The sequence below is a fragment of the Leptinotarsa decemlineata genome, unplaced genomic scaffold, assembly GCF_025532065.1.
Source record: "Leptinotarsa decemlineata unplaced genomic scaffold, Ldec_3_MD MMD2_tig00003798_RagTag_RagTag, whole genome shotgun sequence".
NCBI lineage: Eukaryota > Metazoa > Arthropoda > Insecta > Coleoptera > Chrysomelidae > Leptinotarsa > Leptinotarsa decemlineata.
In genome coordinates this window covers 2,299,486-2,315,079 of record NW_027412596.1, presented here as the reverse complement: position 1 = coordinate 2,315,079, position 15,594 = coordinate 2,299,486, and the positions used below count along the sequence as shown (strand labels likewise).

Here is a 15,594-nt window from a genome sequence, read left to right as displayed (position 1 = left end):
GGAGTTTTCGCACAAAGAACACAGTTACTGTTTTGCAAAGAATCACTGAATCGAACTGACAAGTAGATACAATTCAACAACATTTGTTACTATGGCATCAACAAGCATAAGCTACTTGAAATTGTGCAATATAAAGCAATTCACATTCTCAAGAATTTCAATATTATATTCAACTGATATCGATATCGTATCGTAGAGGTGAGAATAATGGTTTGTATTCAGTAGTAGTCTAGTTCAATTTAATAAAAGATATATACTGGATTCGTGTACGAGTAAATAAGTTTTTTTGAAACTTTATATTTAAGGAAAAGTGCAATAACTCAACAACGCCGTAACCGAATTTCAAAAACCAAACATGAAATGATATCAGAATTTAACGTAGCATCTGAATATGTAATGATATACAGGGCGTTCTATTTTAAAAAATGGAATTTTGGTCTGTAGCACCTACACCAAACACCCTGTCAATTTTAAAAATTATATCAAAATATAGCTCTCATGAACTCCTAAAACGTTTGTATGAAACATTTTTGTGTATCTCCTTCAACAAACCAGATATTGCCTGTCACATAAAATGTGGGACACCCGGTATATATATATATATATATATATATATATATATATATATATATATATATATATATATATATATATACATATATATATATATATATATATATATATATATATATATATATATATATATATATATATATATATATATACATATATATATATATATATATATATATATATATATATATATATATATATATATATATATAAATATATATATGATTTGTAACAATATATAACTGGATTAACTAAAAAGTTTGCGCTTTCTACACCCATATCAAGTTCTTCTTTACAATTTTTTCAAGACTTTAGAAGGTAAAAAAAAACAATAAAATCGATAAAATGTATATTTTTTCATGGTTCTTCAATTAAATACTTTTTTAGTGCCACTATTCATTTGGACATTTTTTTGCAATTGTCATATAATGCGAAATAATCGCAAACGGAAATTCATTAAGAATATGATAGCTTCAAGGTGAAATTTTTATTCGAATAAAATGTAAATCTCAATGCAAGTTGCAATACAGCACATGCAATAGAAACTGAAAATATGTTATATATTGTTACGTTTTCCCCCGTGGGTTGACCAACAATCGACTACTCTAAACAATGATCAAACTCAACTTTATTTCACTTTAAATATAACAACCACTTCAACTATTATTCAAATATCTATCGCCTTACTAGATTGCTCCGACTGTCTCGATGAGCGAGTAGATGGCGTTTATATTTGGCAATCGAAGGCGCCGGAACATTCCTCGGAATTTTATCGAAGCCGGTAGCATTATTCTCGGTACATCTAGAACGGCAGCGAACATCGTACATTCTTAGCTATATCATAACTGATCCCAGTACTTTCATTCATAAATTCACAAAGTTTTTGGTGACCTCGAAACGAAGTGAGGAGCCAATTTCGTTCTTTTACCATAGGCGTGCGCTCATATAAAAACGAAATTTAAGGTTATTATATAATAATTTGTGGTAAATTACTTATAACCAACTACAAAAACTAAAAACAATAATAACAACAGCGAATAAACTGAACACAATATCAATTTCCGACCGTTTATTATAACTAATCCGATATTTGTTGTACTTTCAAATTTTTCGATACTACAGCACTGAACGCTTCGGATGAGAATCTCATCTTAAGAGCGGTTGAAGGTCCCTGGCAACTTGGGCGAATCACGTGGTAAGAGCCTACTGGTTGTATCATTCTACTGTGAACCAACCCTGATATTTTCGATTAGTTTGAACCACTTGACAGTGTTTTTATTAATGTAACCTTTTCTCCATTTGACCGATCTTTTAACTTTCACAGTTTAAAAGTTACCAATACGATCCCTTTAAAAAAGTGACCACCCTGTATATCTTCAACAATTTATTATCAACTTTTGCAATACTCATCATGAATGAGTAACAAAATGACAATCAAACTTGCTTCCAGCACATCACCGGTTCCACGAGTCTTAACCCCTTTAATAAAATTTTTATGTTTCTGCAAATATCAGCTTTTCTAGGCCAAACGCCATGTCACTATTAGAAAATTAATCCCTGCGTTGCCTATAACCACAGTCGAGTCTTATTTACCCTAAAAAGGTTTTTTTCGTTCTCAGAATTGAATTTATAATGAACTAGTTATGTAATTCAACTCAGTAAGATTGACATAACTCTATCAAGAAAGAAAAATAATGAAATTTTGCATTCAGTGCGTGGCAAGAAATTAACTTTCCTACGTTAAAATTAACTTGGTGCCAGTGTAGTATTCAAGGATAAGCACTCATTATCACTAACTATTTATATTGTTTGTTCTTTCTGATAGGAATGTCAAATACGTTTGTGCGAAGCTTACTTAACATCTTCACCAGAATTATGGATGTTTGAAGACTTTAGTGGTGATTTTTTTGATTACCCGATACTTTCATTTTTTACACCAAGTTCAGTTTGGCAATTGAATAACTCAGAAGAATTGTGTTGATGGTGAATTGGATGAGGGCATTTTAGTGACAGAATATTCTATCAGATTTGTCGATTATGCATGGGGAAATCATTTGTCAATGTGAATATACAGGGTGTCAATTTGAAAACGTACCACCTTCTATATTTCGGCGCCTATAAGATATGCAAAAACACGTTAAACTCATCTTTAAGGAATTCATTTTGTAGGCAAGATTTCAATCAAATTACATTAACTCTCTGTCGGAGGCGTACACTACCCTAAAATATTAAATAGAAAGGTCGTTTCCCACCTTCTCATGACTGACCACTCTCTTCAGTTCTTTCGGAGAAATCAAGTGAAATCGTGAAGATATTTTAGTACCAAGTGTTCTACAATGAAACATAAAAAAACAATAAAAATTAATTTATTTCAAATGTTGAAAATTGTGTAAATTCTTTTTAACAATCTAAAGTCTTCTCTCAAAGTCCTCCCAAACATTCCGAAGAACTTCTGCCTGAAGTTCTCTACACGCAGCTGTTATTATTCTCATCAAATCTTCAGAATATAGAGGCTGTGTTTTATATCGATTATATCGATTTATATCGATTTCAGATGTCCCCAAAGGAATGAATCTGAAATGATAATTCGGGTAATCGTGGTGGCCGTTCTATTGCTCCTCTTTGACCAATCCATCTGCCAGAAAATATATCTAACTGGAAAAGACCAGTGTGGTGGAGCTCCATCGTATTGAAATGAGTAAGATCGTCTTGAGAGCAGATTTAAGTAGAGCTCACCACTTGGACACAAGATCCAATAATATTATTCCCAATACTATTCATCGCTCCAGTGGTGATAATTTTAAAAAACCTACACTCATCAACAAAGCAAATATTATGCAAAAAATTTTGTTTTCCATTTATAAAATCCGTCATTGTTTCACATAATTCAATTCATCTGTCGAAATCGTCGCCAGAAAGCTTTGATAAATTTTCATTTTATACGGGTAAAATTTATTTAACTTCAGTGCTTTCCTTGCTGTTTCGTGAGACATTCCTACTTGACGTGCCACAATGCAGAAGCGAAGGGTTCTGCAGTAAATGTGCCTTAAACTTTTATTTGCGCTGCTTCATCCAAAACACGGTGATTATTACTGTTTGTTAGCAACGGAACCAGCTTCACTAATTGAGCAACTGATTATTATGATTTAAATTAATGTTGAGTGTTGAGATATCCTTTTATTGAACATTGTTCCGTTCTACTTGCGCATCTTCGAAATGTCCAATGAATAAGAATAACTTCAGTGTTAAAAGTACTGTTGAAAATATATCAACAAACGCACAACATCCTACTCGTAAAACTGATTTTACAATAAAGTAATTCTGGCAATTATGATAAATGGAGAATAATTCAAGAAAACACTCACGAACGGATCATTTTACGTAGATTGTATTCAACTTGTGAAATGTGTCAAAACACGTAGAACGGCCAAATTAGCGATTGACGTTTATTTCTTTATTTATATATAACTCTTAAACCAACTTGTCAATCGTGATTACCATACAAGTATGTAAACTACATTCTTTCTAATCATAATTTTCAACGGAATATTTTGGTTCTTTATTATTTTGTTGGATATTAAAGGTGAAATAATAAAGCCATCATTGAGCCCCCCAATCATATCGAAATGGGTTATCTGTGGCCTTGGCCAATATCTGAGCCAAGCAACGTAGAACAGAGTAATCAATTAGATGGCAGACAGGTTCTTCAGCAGACGTTCATCCTGGACCGTGATGAAAATCATTTAATTCTACTCATCTGGATACGTGAAATATAACACAATTATATCACTCTTCAATTCCGAAAACTATTCTGTTCAGAATTTTTTTTGTGTTTATCTCAAATAACCAAAGAACGTTTTAACAATTAGCAGTTCAAATATTCCAAATTGAAACCCGTCATTTGCCAATTGTCACTCTAATCACACGGTTAGGTATTTTATAGTTTAGTTCACCAGTTTTCAGAAAACCGTACTCCATATCTAACTGGTTCTTCAGTAGTGCCACAATAGTGGTGATTTTAGAACCACCAAACCCCATTTCTGGTTACTGTTTGATAGCATCTTATTCAAGACGAGTTCTTAAATTCACGAAAACTATTGAGTTCAGAAAGTTTTTTGTTTCCCTCAAAACAACATGAAAGTGAAGGAAGTACTTTTTAACAATCACCCATTCAAATATTACAAATTCAAACACGTCATTTGTCAACTGTCTTTTTTTTCACGTCAACAATATCATCGATAAGTATTTTGACATATGGTTCACTAGTTTTCAGGAAACCGTGTTGAATATCTACCATTTGTTCAGTATTACCACAATAGTAGTGTTTTTAGAATCACCAAACCATCACACTTTTGGTTACTTTTAAAATGCATCTTAAGTAAGATGAATCCACCGATTGGTGCGATTCGTCTACTGGTCTATTCGAAATGTTAGCGCGTTTCTTTTGATTGAAGCATTCATCAGAATGCACAAAATTGAATTAAAAGAACATTTTTTCAAAATGATAAAAAAGTCAAAAAAATTATTATTATTATAAAGAAAAATACAAAGAACTCAGAGTGGATGTGAAACGTTCGCATAATTTGTGTTATGAATCCTATATGAAAGAAATAGAGGGATTCATAACACAATTCTGGGCTTATATCAAGAACGTCGAAAAAACTGCTGTTGCTAACAGATTCACTTATGATAATGATGAATTCAATGATAAGAATATTGCAGACGGTTTTGCTACTTTTTTCAAATCAACTTTCACGGATAGCGGTGTGCCGGTAAACCCCACACTAGTTCCTGAGTATGACCTAGACATCATTGAAATTGGTGATATTATGGAACAAGCGGTTGAAAATGCTATTAAGACACTGAAACCCAAAGCAGCCATTGGAATCGATGGCATTCCAGCCTATTTTTTCAAGGCTTACTGTGACTTGTTAAAACAACCACTGACATTGATATTCAATCTTTCTCTGAAAGAAAATCGTTTTCCAAGCTTTCTCAAAATTGACAGAGTTACCCCCATACACAAAAGCGGCAATAAGAACAATGTAAGAAACTACAGACCCATAATAGTCTTACCAGCTTTGTCGAAGATATTTGAACGGGTAATATATAATCGAGTATACAATCACGTGGACTCAGTAATAATCGACCAACAGCATTCTTTATTCATAATGAATCTACCATTACCAATTTATGCGCATTTAGTAGGGCTCGATTTTGGGACCTCTCCTTTTCGTGTTATTCTTTAATGACGTTTCTCGGTATATCAGGCATTCTCAATTTCTCCTATATGCCAATGATCTCAAGCTGTTTAGAAGAATCGAAAACGAAACAGATTCTTATATGCTTCAAGATAATCTCAATAATCTACTTACTTTTCAGTATCTGAGACCTATCTCTCAACGAAGCTAAATGCAAAATAATGAGTTTTACACGAAAGAAGTCACTGACTATCAAGAACTATTTCATTAATTATATCAATTTACAGAGAATCGATGAGATGAAAGATCTCGGGATCATTTTTACTGGTGTGTTCAGTTTTAGAATAGAAATTTAAATTGAGGTTTAATTCAAACTGTCAAAATTGTTGATACTGTCAATATCGTTTTGGTTGGTTTCCGGGGTTTGCCGTGGTCTCCTTTGGTTTCATACTGATATCGGTTGATAAGTCAAGAAGAGTACTTCGACCACGACACTGAAGATGACTGCCGCATTTGCAGTTGAAACATTTGGAGATTGTAACCAAAGAAAACCACAGCAAAAACCCGGAAATCAACCAAAACATTAACGCCAGCCGTAAAAGCCTACATTCCTATACTTTCAATATTATTCTTGGTATTTCTTTGGTGTGAATGATTCTGGTTATTCTGTTTCTTTTCATTTCACTTGCATATTTTGAATTGAGTGATGATGTGTTAGGTTTTCTTGCTTTAAATGTCACGCATACTGATGTGCCACGATATGCATTGGAATAATCACCAATGCAGAGCGCAATCGTTATTGTGCTATATAGTGCACTTTCTCCTGAAAAAAAATTATCTAAATGGGTTACAAAATCAAAATTATAAATTTTGGGCTCGTTCAAATGGCCGTCGCACGATATATTGCATAATAAAGACGGTTGGAAAAAGTACGTTGACAAGTAAAAGGAAGAAAATGGAATAATGAATATTTCAATTAAAACGGTAGTTTAGTTTCTTATGAGCTTCAGCTACCGTACCAGTAAATGTCCCAAATTACCAGATGAAGAAATGGTCTCTTTGATAGAAATATGAAAGAATATTATGTCAAATAAAGCATTTACGTTTCATTAGTGTGAAGCCTTAAAATATATTATTATTTGTCCTCTGAAGAAACACACAGTTGATAATAATTGTATCCTCAAACTAGTTACCTGATGAGCATTACTGTAATTCGAAGAGGTTAGTTCCATGGTGAATTATAAAAACTTACCAACTCGACGCACCATCCTAAAATATTGGCCAGCTTGATGTTCTCAGGTGTCAAATTTTCAGGTTTTTCAAGCATTTTGTAAGCGATCACAGTCGAGAGTCCTCTAGTTTTTTTACCGGTTGGCACATTGTACTGTAAAACCTTGGCGAACCTTTTGGTTACTTCCGGAATGTCTGTATGACGACCTGCGTCTGTTAGATCTCTGACGATATCGGGAAATATCGCCATGAACTCGCGACTATCTTCTTTAGAAAACACTGGGGTACTACTCACTGGTGGCTTGACTTTAGTCTGGATTGTGGACAGAGCTCTGTAACAAGAATGAGAAGTGGTAGTTTTTTTCAACGAATTACATTAAACTAGGTTGAAGGTTTGAAATATTTGTATTACAAATTGAAGTTACAGACGTACATAGATCTATTCGAATTATAATGCTGCAATGATAGGAACTATTCTCCTTTTATAACAAAACAATTTCTTCAGTGAGACCCTCGAGTACTTCGAATGACTTGAAGAACCCTGGGGCTATGATAATAATGAAATGGCTCAACAATACATTGCTCACATTTCAGAAAACATTAGGAATTCATGACTATGATCAGTACCGGCCTCGGACCAATCAGAAAAGGCATAATTGGTTTTATAGGCCAACTCATCTCAATTGTTTTCATATCGAATTATCGAAGGCTGGATTACTGAATTATATTTTTCTCATTGAATAAATATAGTTATGTTAAACGTGACATAGGCCTTTAAATGCTGCCTTACAAGTATTATTGAGTTACCTACAATTTTCTAACCACATGAAACATGATCTACGAGAATTTCACAAGTTTTTTACAATGTTCGAATAACAATATTAGATTTCAGCCGCAACTTTTTTGTTTTATCATCCCTCTTGACTACTTTAATCCAATTCTAAATTTTTCTTCTAAAAAGGTAAGTTGAGTTTAATCAGTAGCAAAAATATCAATACGGAATATTTACTAAAATTGTTTGACTTGTCCACAAAATCGTTCATTATCATTGTTTATTTGTATGTTTCTTGGATTTCCAATTTGGGGACATATCCGGAAAGCCCAAAGCTCCAAGCTCGTCCCTGTTGGGATTATTAAACACCTTCGAGTTCAATATGATACAATTTCGAAGCCACTCTCAAACCATCATGAAACCAAACAGGTTGCTCTTGCAATCCAGATATCAACTGCTGATTATTTTTATTTATATCTATCAAATATAAACTTTCGGCCATACTGAACGCAAAAAATAGAAAAAAATTCAACTGAAATATCTTGAAAATAAAATTAGATATTGAAGTGGCGTTTTGAAGCTCTTTGGGCAAATTTTCTCTAGAATTTCAGTTTTGAACTTTGTGGTATGCAAATTATTTATACAGGGTCATATATAAAATTAATGGAAATCTGAAATTGAAAAAAATTGAATGATTTTATTTATACCATCAAAATTACCAAACTTATGTCAAGCGTGTTATTTTTTTCCTTAAGATCAGTGCATTCAAAGTTGATGAATAAATTGGACAGTGAAAATATGGAAATTATTATTTTCAACGAAAATATTGAAGTACCTACGAGTAAAAACAAAAAGTTGTAATTTACTTTTTTTTTATAGTTTCGATTTCACTTTTAAATATAATCTTTTTGATCAAAATTACTTTACTTTTTCAGAATTATTAGTTCAGTTCGAAAGCTTATAGATAAATAGTTTATGATTTTAATTTTCGTCGACTTTCAATTCAAGTCAAATATGAATATTGAAAATAATTACTTGATTTGAATCATGATTCAAATCAGGCCAACCCTGATCGTTATGAATAAACAATCAACCAGTGTTCGGCAACTTTTCGTTGACGTTATCTAGACTGATGCAAAAGAAAACCTATCACCAAATCTGTCAATAAATACTATAATATTGTTGTTACCAAGCTATATATAGTCGTGATAATTATTTATTGCTTCAGTACGATAACGGTACCAAAAACATTGAATAAATGACTTTTCTATCATGCAATGATGCCAATTAGGATCATACAATAACGACCAATTTTATATTAAAGATTTTGAGTTAATGGAACATTGACCTTCCGTGCGACATTCATTATAAACTAAAATGATTGTCATATCGCTTCGTTTGTAAAATTGGGAGTATGTATTGAATATTGTGGAAATGCAGATCAATGAAATGCCAGTAGTGGAAATAAACGACTTTGAATATTTATATTTATTTTTAGGCTATAATTTAAGGCTAATTTCGTACTATTTTCTTGAATTTTTACTTTTCATTCAAGAGAAGTAGTGTTGAGCTAGCAGAATGCAACTAAAAAAATCATATTATTGAATCCAACTACTCCAAAATTTTAGACTCCTATTGCTACCTATCGCCGATTTTCTGTATGTTGTCTTTTTTTAATTTTTTTTCATCAGTGGATTCTGCTAGCATTTGTAAAGCACCTTTGTTGAACATGCAGAACCACTTTGAATTTTCTAATTTATTTTCACACCATAATTTCTGACTAATTTATGGCTTATTTTGTACTCTATCCCTGAATTTTTTCGCTCTTCATTCTACGGAGAATCCATCCACAAATTAACATTTTTAAAGAAATGAACTTTAAATGTTCAAGCCCGTCTCGGATATACCTACACGGTAGGATGAATGTGACGCCTATCAGAAAACAACTACTCCATTGGCTGATACCACGAACGCCGTCGAATTATATGCAATTGGCAATACAACTGCATATGCAGGAACTGTTCTGTGAAGAACAGTAGATATCACACAAGAAATGCAGCAATTTCGGAAGTGCCGAATCACCGTCTTCAAAAAACAGCACTTTGCCCAAAATACATGGCAATAACCTTGTTTAACCATCTACCAAACTGCTACAAATATCTTCCTTTGAATATATTCAAAATAGTAGTCAAAAATATATTATTAAAAAAGCACACTACTCTATAAGTGAGTATTTGGAAGACACAGATTTTAACTGACTTTATATTTTATGTATGCATGCATATTTTCATATTTTATATTTTATCAAACCACTTGTTTTTAATGCTTTCAGATGTTTTTATGTTTGATCTGTAATCTGTGATCTGTTTATAAGTTAAGTCTCTTATTTGTATAATCGAAAACTCGCGTGGACAAACTGTTCCTGACACCCGACTTCTTCTGTATTATGTAAGAAATAAATACAAATAAATAACCACCCATACTATTATATTGAGTCCTTTTACGTACTTTCATGCACTTAGTTACATCAATTGGTGTCTATATTAATTATATTGACTACAATTTGCATAAAATGTTTTAAATATTAATTTATCTTATACTGATACTGTATTATACTGACTTGTTCTATACTATGCTAGACATAATCTAAAGAACTAATAAACTATTATTATTATTATGAATAACGATGGTGGACCAATACCTAATAGTATACTATATAGGATGTTGAAATAATATTTGAATTATTAGATTTACCTGACACATTGTAAAATTAATTCAAGTCTAGTACACTAGGCCATATTGTGAAATTAATTTAAGACAGTTGAGACGCAGGTAATACCTTACTAAAAGTGGTTTCTATGATATAAATTAGGATAACATTGTTAGTATATTTAGTTTAATCTTCCTCTTAAAGATGATCACTTGGTGATCGGAACACGTGTCGAGGTGTTAAAATTACGGTTTGGTGTATACCCCTTCTCGATAAAATTATTATGATTAATATCAAAAGCCCTGCCTCAAATCAGTGAACACACAATCCACCTGAAGATGAGAATCCATGCAATGGGAGATATATTCAGTGTAACACAACAGATTACTTTCAAGTGCACCAGATCTCTTTATGTATGTTTAGTCAGGTATAGGAATAAAAATCCATAAATATTACCCCTAGGCTACATACAAAGACATACCTACTCTATTGAAATTTTGGATAAACCCAAAACAAGCACTTTTCTCAAACACCATAAATGTAATACTCTTCTCGACTCGCCTTTCACCAACCAAGTTGGCGTCTTCAGGAGATGAAGAAAAGTGCAAAATTGTGAATAAATTATACTGCATTCATGAATGTATTTATTCATATTCAGATGTTCCTCAGAAGGTCAAATCGCTTTTTGTAGGGTAGCAGGAGGGCGACAAATGTGAAACGAAAACAAAGGAAAAGTTCGCAGGTTTACAGCCCCCGGGACTACTGACGATTCGATGATTGAAAACTACGAGACTTTGATCACGTAGGCTTGGATCTTTAGAGGTCACTGACATAGCGGTCCGTAAAAGAGCGCATCAGTGGTGGCGCCTGTGAAAATATTAGCGAAACATTCGTATCATGAACTGAATTTGTATATTTGTTTATAAATTTAAACTCATGAGGACGAGCTATAATTGCACTAGTAATATATTATTGATAGTATTCAACCAACTTTCTGAAGATGCGATTTGAAATAAAATTCTGGACCTCCATAAAATTGGTGACAAGTTTCAAATAGTTTATTTGAATAATATATAGATATGAAATAGTTGACTGCTGAAGTCATTCGGATAACTGGTTGACACAAATATATCAGTTTCTAGCAAAATCAGAATTATTAAGTTTTCCTAATACCTATAAGGTATAATCAGCAAACATAAAGTTGTCACTATTTAAGTTCCATGTTCGTGAACCACTCAAAGTTATTTTGTGAAAGACTAATGCTAATGAGACTCGAAGGGGCGAATACTTGGTATACAATCAACCTTGCAATCAACATCCAATACATACCTACGCATTAACTTTCTTATGATAATAGATCTGCACAAATATTGATGTGAATTAAAATTATGTTTGATAATGATTATAGAATTTTCACAATAAATTTAACTGAAAACGCGTTTCGCTACACGGTAGCTTCATCAGTTACTGGTGTTACCAATAACCAGTTATCAGTAATAATAATAATAAATGTTTTTATTGCTACACAAACAGCAGTTACAGAGAACAAGGTTAATTAATAATGAGTAGCAAATGGCCATCATTCGCTCTTCTACCTTATGAGAACGATAGAATAGCGCTCTTTCACGTAATCAACTGATGAAGCTACCGTGTTGCGAAACGCGTTTTGAAGAAGATCTATTGCGAAAATTATATAATTATTATCAGTGGTCAGAGTATTCAAAATTCAAGTATTCAAAATTATAACTATTATTTAAAATCTTCATTGATGCTGACAAAAATACTGCCTTGTTAATCAAAAAGGTCACAACTACATTTCGGGAAAAAGTATCCTGAACATTTTACATCTTCTTACTGAATATGAAAGTTGTATGACGATAATTGATCGAGATATTTGCATGACGTATTACCTAAATCACTACTACTCCGTAAAAAATGTAGACGACCTTCTTGAATATAAGGGAAGAATTTTCTGACTGAATTCAATTAATGAACGTTGGTGTTTATTAATAAACATCAATAATATTAATAAACATTTTATATATCAGCAACAAAAATTGTTTGATTCAAAAATTTTAAATTTTCATGTACGAGAACTACTTGTCTATCCAGACAGGTCCTTTGATTAACTTACAGTTGAGTATGCATTTTTTTAAGTAATTTGAGGTTATTGGGATTTGTTTGATTCAGTTAAAACACATGACATTGAAATGCCAAAGTTTTCCACTGGTTGATAAGATTATTAATTTTTGCCAACTTGAAAAAAGTCAGATTCCAAAAACGAACTTGAAAATTATTTGTTAGAAATTAATTATTCAACCTCCTCTTGATAAGTCAAAGTTGATAAAAGTACATTTTGAAAAAATACAACTATGGATCATTCTAGTAAATATTTGGCCAATTGTAGTTTCATTATAGTTTACTTAGGATCGTTACAAAAAAACTACATCAATGTTATAATTATTATTAAACTGAGAAAGTGGACTGGTGTATGATTGTCAGAAAATTATTTACCAATTATCAGTTTTCATTCTTAGTTTATAATAATGTTGAATAGACTTCGACGGCAGCTCACAGCAACCCCCTTATATGCAATACAGGCATCATAAATTAAAATTCCTCACATATAAACATTCTTACATCACATCATCACATGAATGTAGGTAAGTATTTGATGAAGAAAGACACAGACTCACGACTTTTCTGGTCGTATAGGTTAAACAACATCTCGACTGTGGCCTACCAAATGCTCCGCCACTGTCACTGACACATGTATTGATATATCTCTTCTCTCACCTCATATTATTCTGTTTGCTGATTTTTGCCCACTTATTCCTAGATTCCCCATAGTCTGACCCATTCAAGTCGAGATTACCCCCCAATTTAGATTCTTGTCTGGAAATTGCATCGCTGTTGGTAACGCCAGTCGTTTTACTGATATGCCTCCTGATTTCTCTGAATATTTCTCGGCTGGTTCTATTCAAAGCCAGTTTCTTTGACGAAAACATGTTCACTCATCCGCCTTTAATACACGACACTAAAATACTGTTTAAGAATAAGGATCCCAAATTGTATATAAACTGGAAGAGAGAGACGAAAAGAAAACAACTCGTAAACCGAGTTCTCGCTTGTACTGTCTCAGCGTTGCCAGATCTTTCATTACTTGCAAGTGGAAATTTGATAAGTTGATATACAGTGTGCGGCATCGAATAACAAACAGATCGAATATTTTCAAAGCATATTTGTCGAGAATGTAAATACAAAAAATATCGACTTTAAATTGAAGGGGGACATCTTTCTATCATGACATACCTCTTCTCTCGCTCCTTCGTGACCATCACCCTTAGAATTTCAATAGGGAAAGTACCTACCAAGTAGGTATGACACATCATTCAAAAGGTAATTTTTCAAGAATCTCATCCATGTCACTGTTTATTACGTAACTTTTGATTATGGCACCCTTTTCAGAGAGAAACAGCTAATTATGATATTTTCATTTCAACGAACAATGTAAACCAAATCACAATAAGAAAAAAAATTGTGAGCCGTCACGGGACGCCTGGCAGATGTGAAACATCAATAATAATATTTCATGACCTCTGTGATGATTGTTTGGTACTGAAATATTGAAAAAAAAAAGTTTGTTAAACAAATATACATGAAAAAATCTTAATGTGGCTTTAATATACTAGTAAACTCAAAAAATCTTAGGTATTTTTTGCAATATATTACTATAGATCTTGAATTATAAATATCAATAATAAATGTTTCAATATAAATTCCACCATCATTAGAAAATTAATTAATTTTTTTATGTTCCTGTTGATAACAAATAAGAAAAACATACGTGTGCTACTGGCTGTCGGTTCATTTTGAAATACAATTTTGTTAGTCTTTATTTAATTTATTTTTCAAGCAAGTGTTTTAGTGCATTATTTTTCATGAATATGAAATTGAAATTATTTACTAATTAGTTTGAAAATATTATATGCTATGAAAATTGTGTAAATTCTAATCTACCAAGAGAGTAGATTTTACATTTACTGACCCTTGAGACAGGTCAAATATACGCGGGCTTAATGCACAGAAAAATGCACACTTTAATTATGAAATATTAAAATATAATTAACTTACTGATGACTTGATGGTGTGTCGTAGTTTGATTCAGCTTTTTTTGCAAAAGGCTGTTCACTTTCACTTTCTAAATTATCACTGTCGAACATATTTTATCATTATTTTCATTAACTTTTCATTCAGTAAAACACAGGTTATGTATACCTATTGTAGTAAACACAACTGTATACATTATACGTTTTTGAGCTTAGTGTGGCGAGAGAGACAGTGTGATCCCTAACCAGTGGAAAGAGAATCGCACAGTCCTTATGCATGGAGCACGACAGCAATCGGTGTTACGTGCAGCTAGCTATAGATGTTTCACATCAAAAAATTAAATTATGTTCATTATATGAACCTAAGAAATAAAGATGACGGACAAGCTTTTTTATGCACCCCTATCAAGTAGGCTTCAAATGAAAGGGTGTGCTGAAAAGAATGAGAACAATAATATGACGTCACTCTTATAGTAAAATATGGCGGAATCCCTCGATAGCAAACTGGGTTTTTTATACACCCTTAACCCATATGATATCGGTTTCAAATGAAGAAAACCACAATGTAATTGTGACTTTTTAGATAGCATCAAGAGTTATTTGTCACAACCATATTTTTTCCGTGATCAACAGCAGCATGATAGAATATGTACATATTAGAAGAAACTTTGCTGAAAATTATTTGCATTTGTAACTTCTATCTACATATGGTACAATACCCACGCATAATTGTAAACTGAACCATTTAATAAAACTGATTTATTTTTAAGGAATTGGTTGACCCACCACCTATTGGTAGTATAATTAAAACTTAATAATAATAAATGTGCATGTATATCTTTTTGTAGAAATAACACACCGATACTCCCTGGGCAATAATATTATCGACAGTGTAGACCAAATTAAAGATCTTGGAATGTATTTTGATACGAAAATGACTTTCAATCCCCATTTGGATTATGTAATAAATTCCTGCAGCAAAACCTTGGACTTTTTCTG

At 32.4% G+C, this 15,594-nt stretch overlaps 1 protein-coding gene across 2 annotated transcripts in view; it reads right to left on the bottom strand.

Annotated features, from left to right (window-relative positions):
- LOC111508608 (farnesyl pyrophosphate synthase) overlaps positions 1-13,590 on the bottom strand; it is a 58,040-nt gene extending 44,450 nt beyond the window's left edge. The window contains exons 1-2 of one of the 2 annotated variants that reach the window (XM_023164172.2): positions 13,283-13,590; positions 7,027-7,336 (exon numbers count right to left, since the gene is read on the bottom strand). In XM_023164172.2, the coding sequence (XP_023019940.2) occupies positions 7,027-7,336; positions 13,283-13,494 (522 nt within the window). In that variant the 5' untranslated portion in view covers positions 13,495-13,590. The remainder of the gene's footprint in view (positions 1-7,026; positions 7,337-13,282) is intronic. The other variant, XM_074178456.1, reaches the window with a different exon arrangement.
- Positions 13,591-15,594: the final 2,004 nt, after the last annotated feature.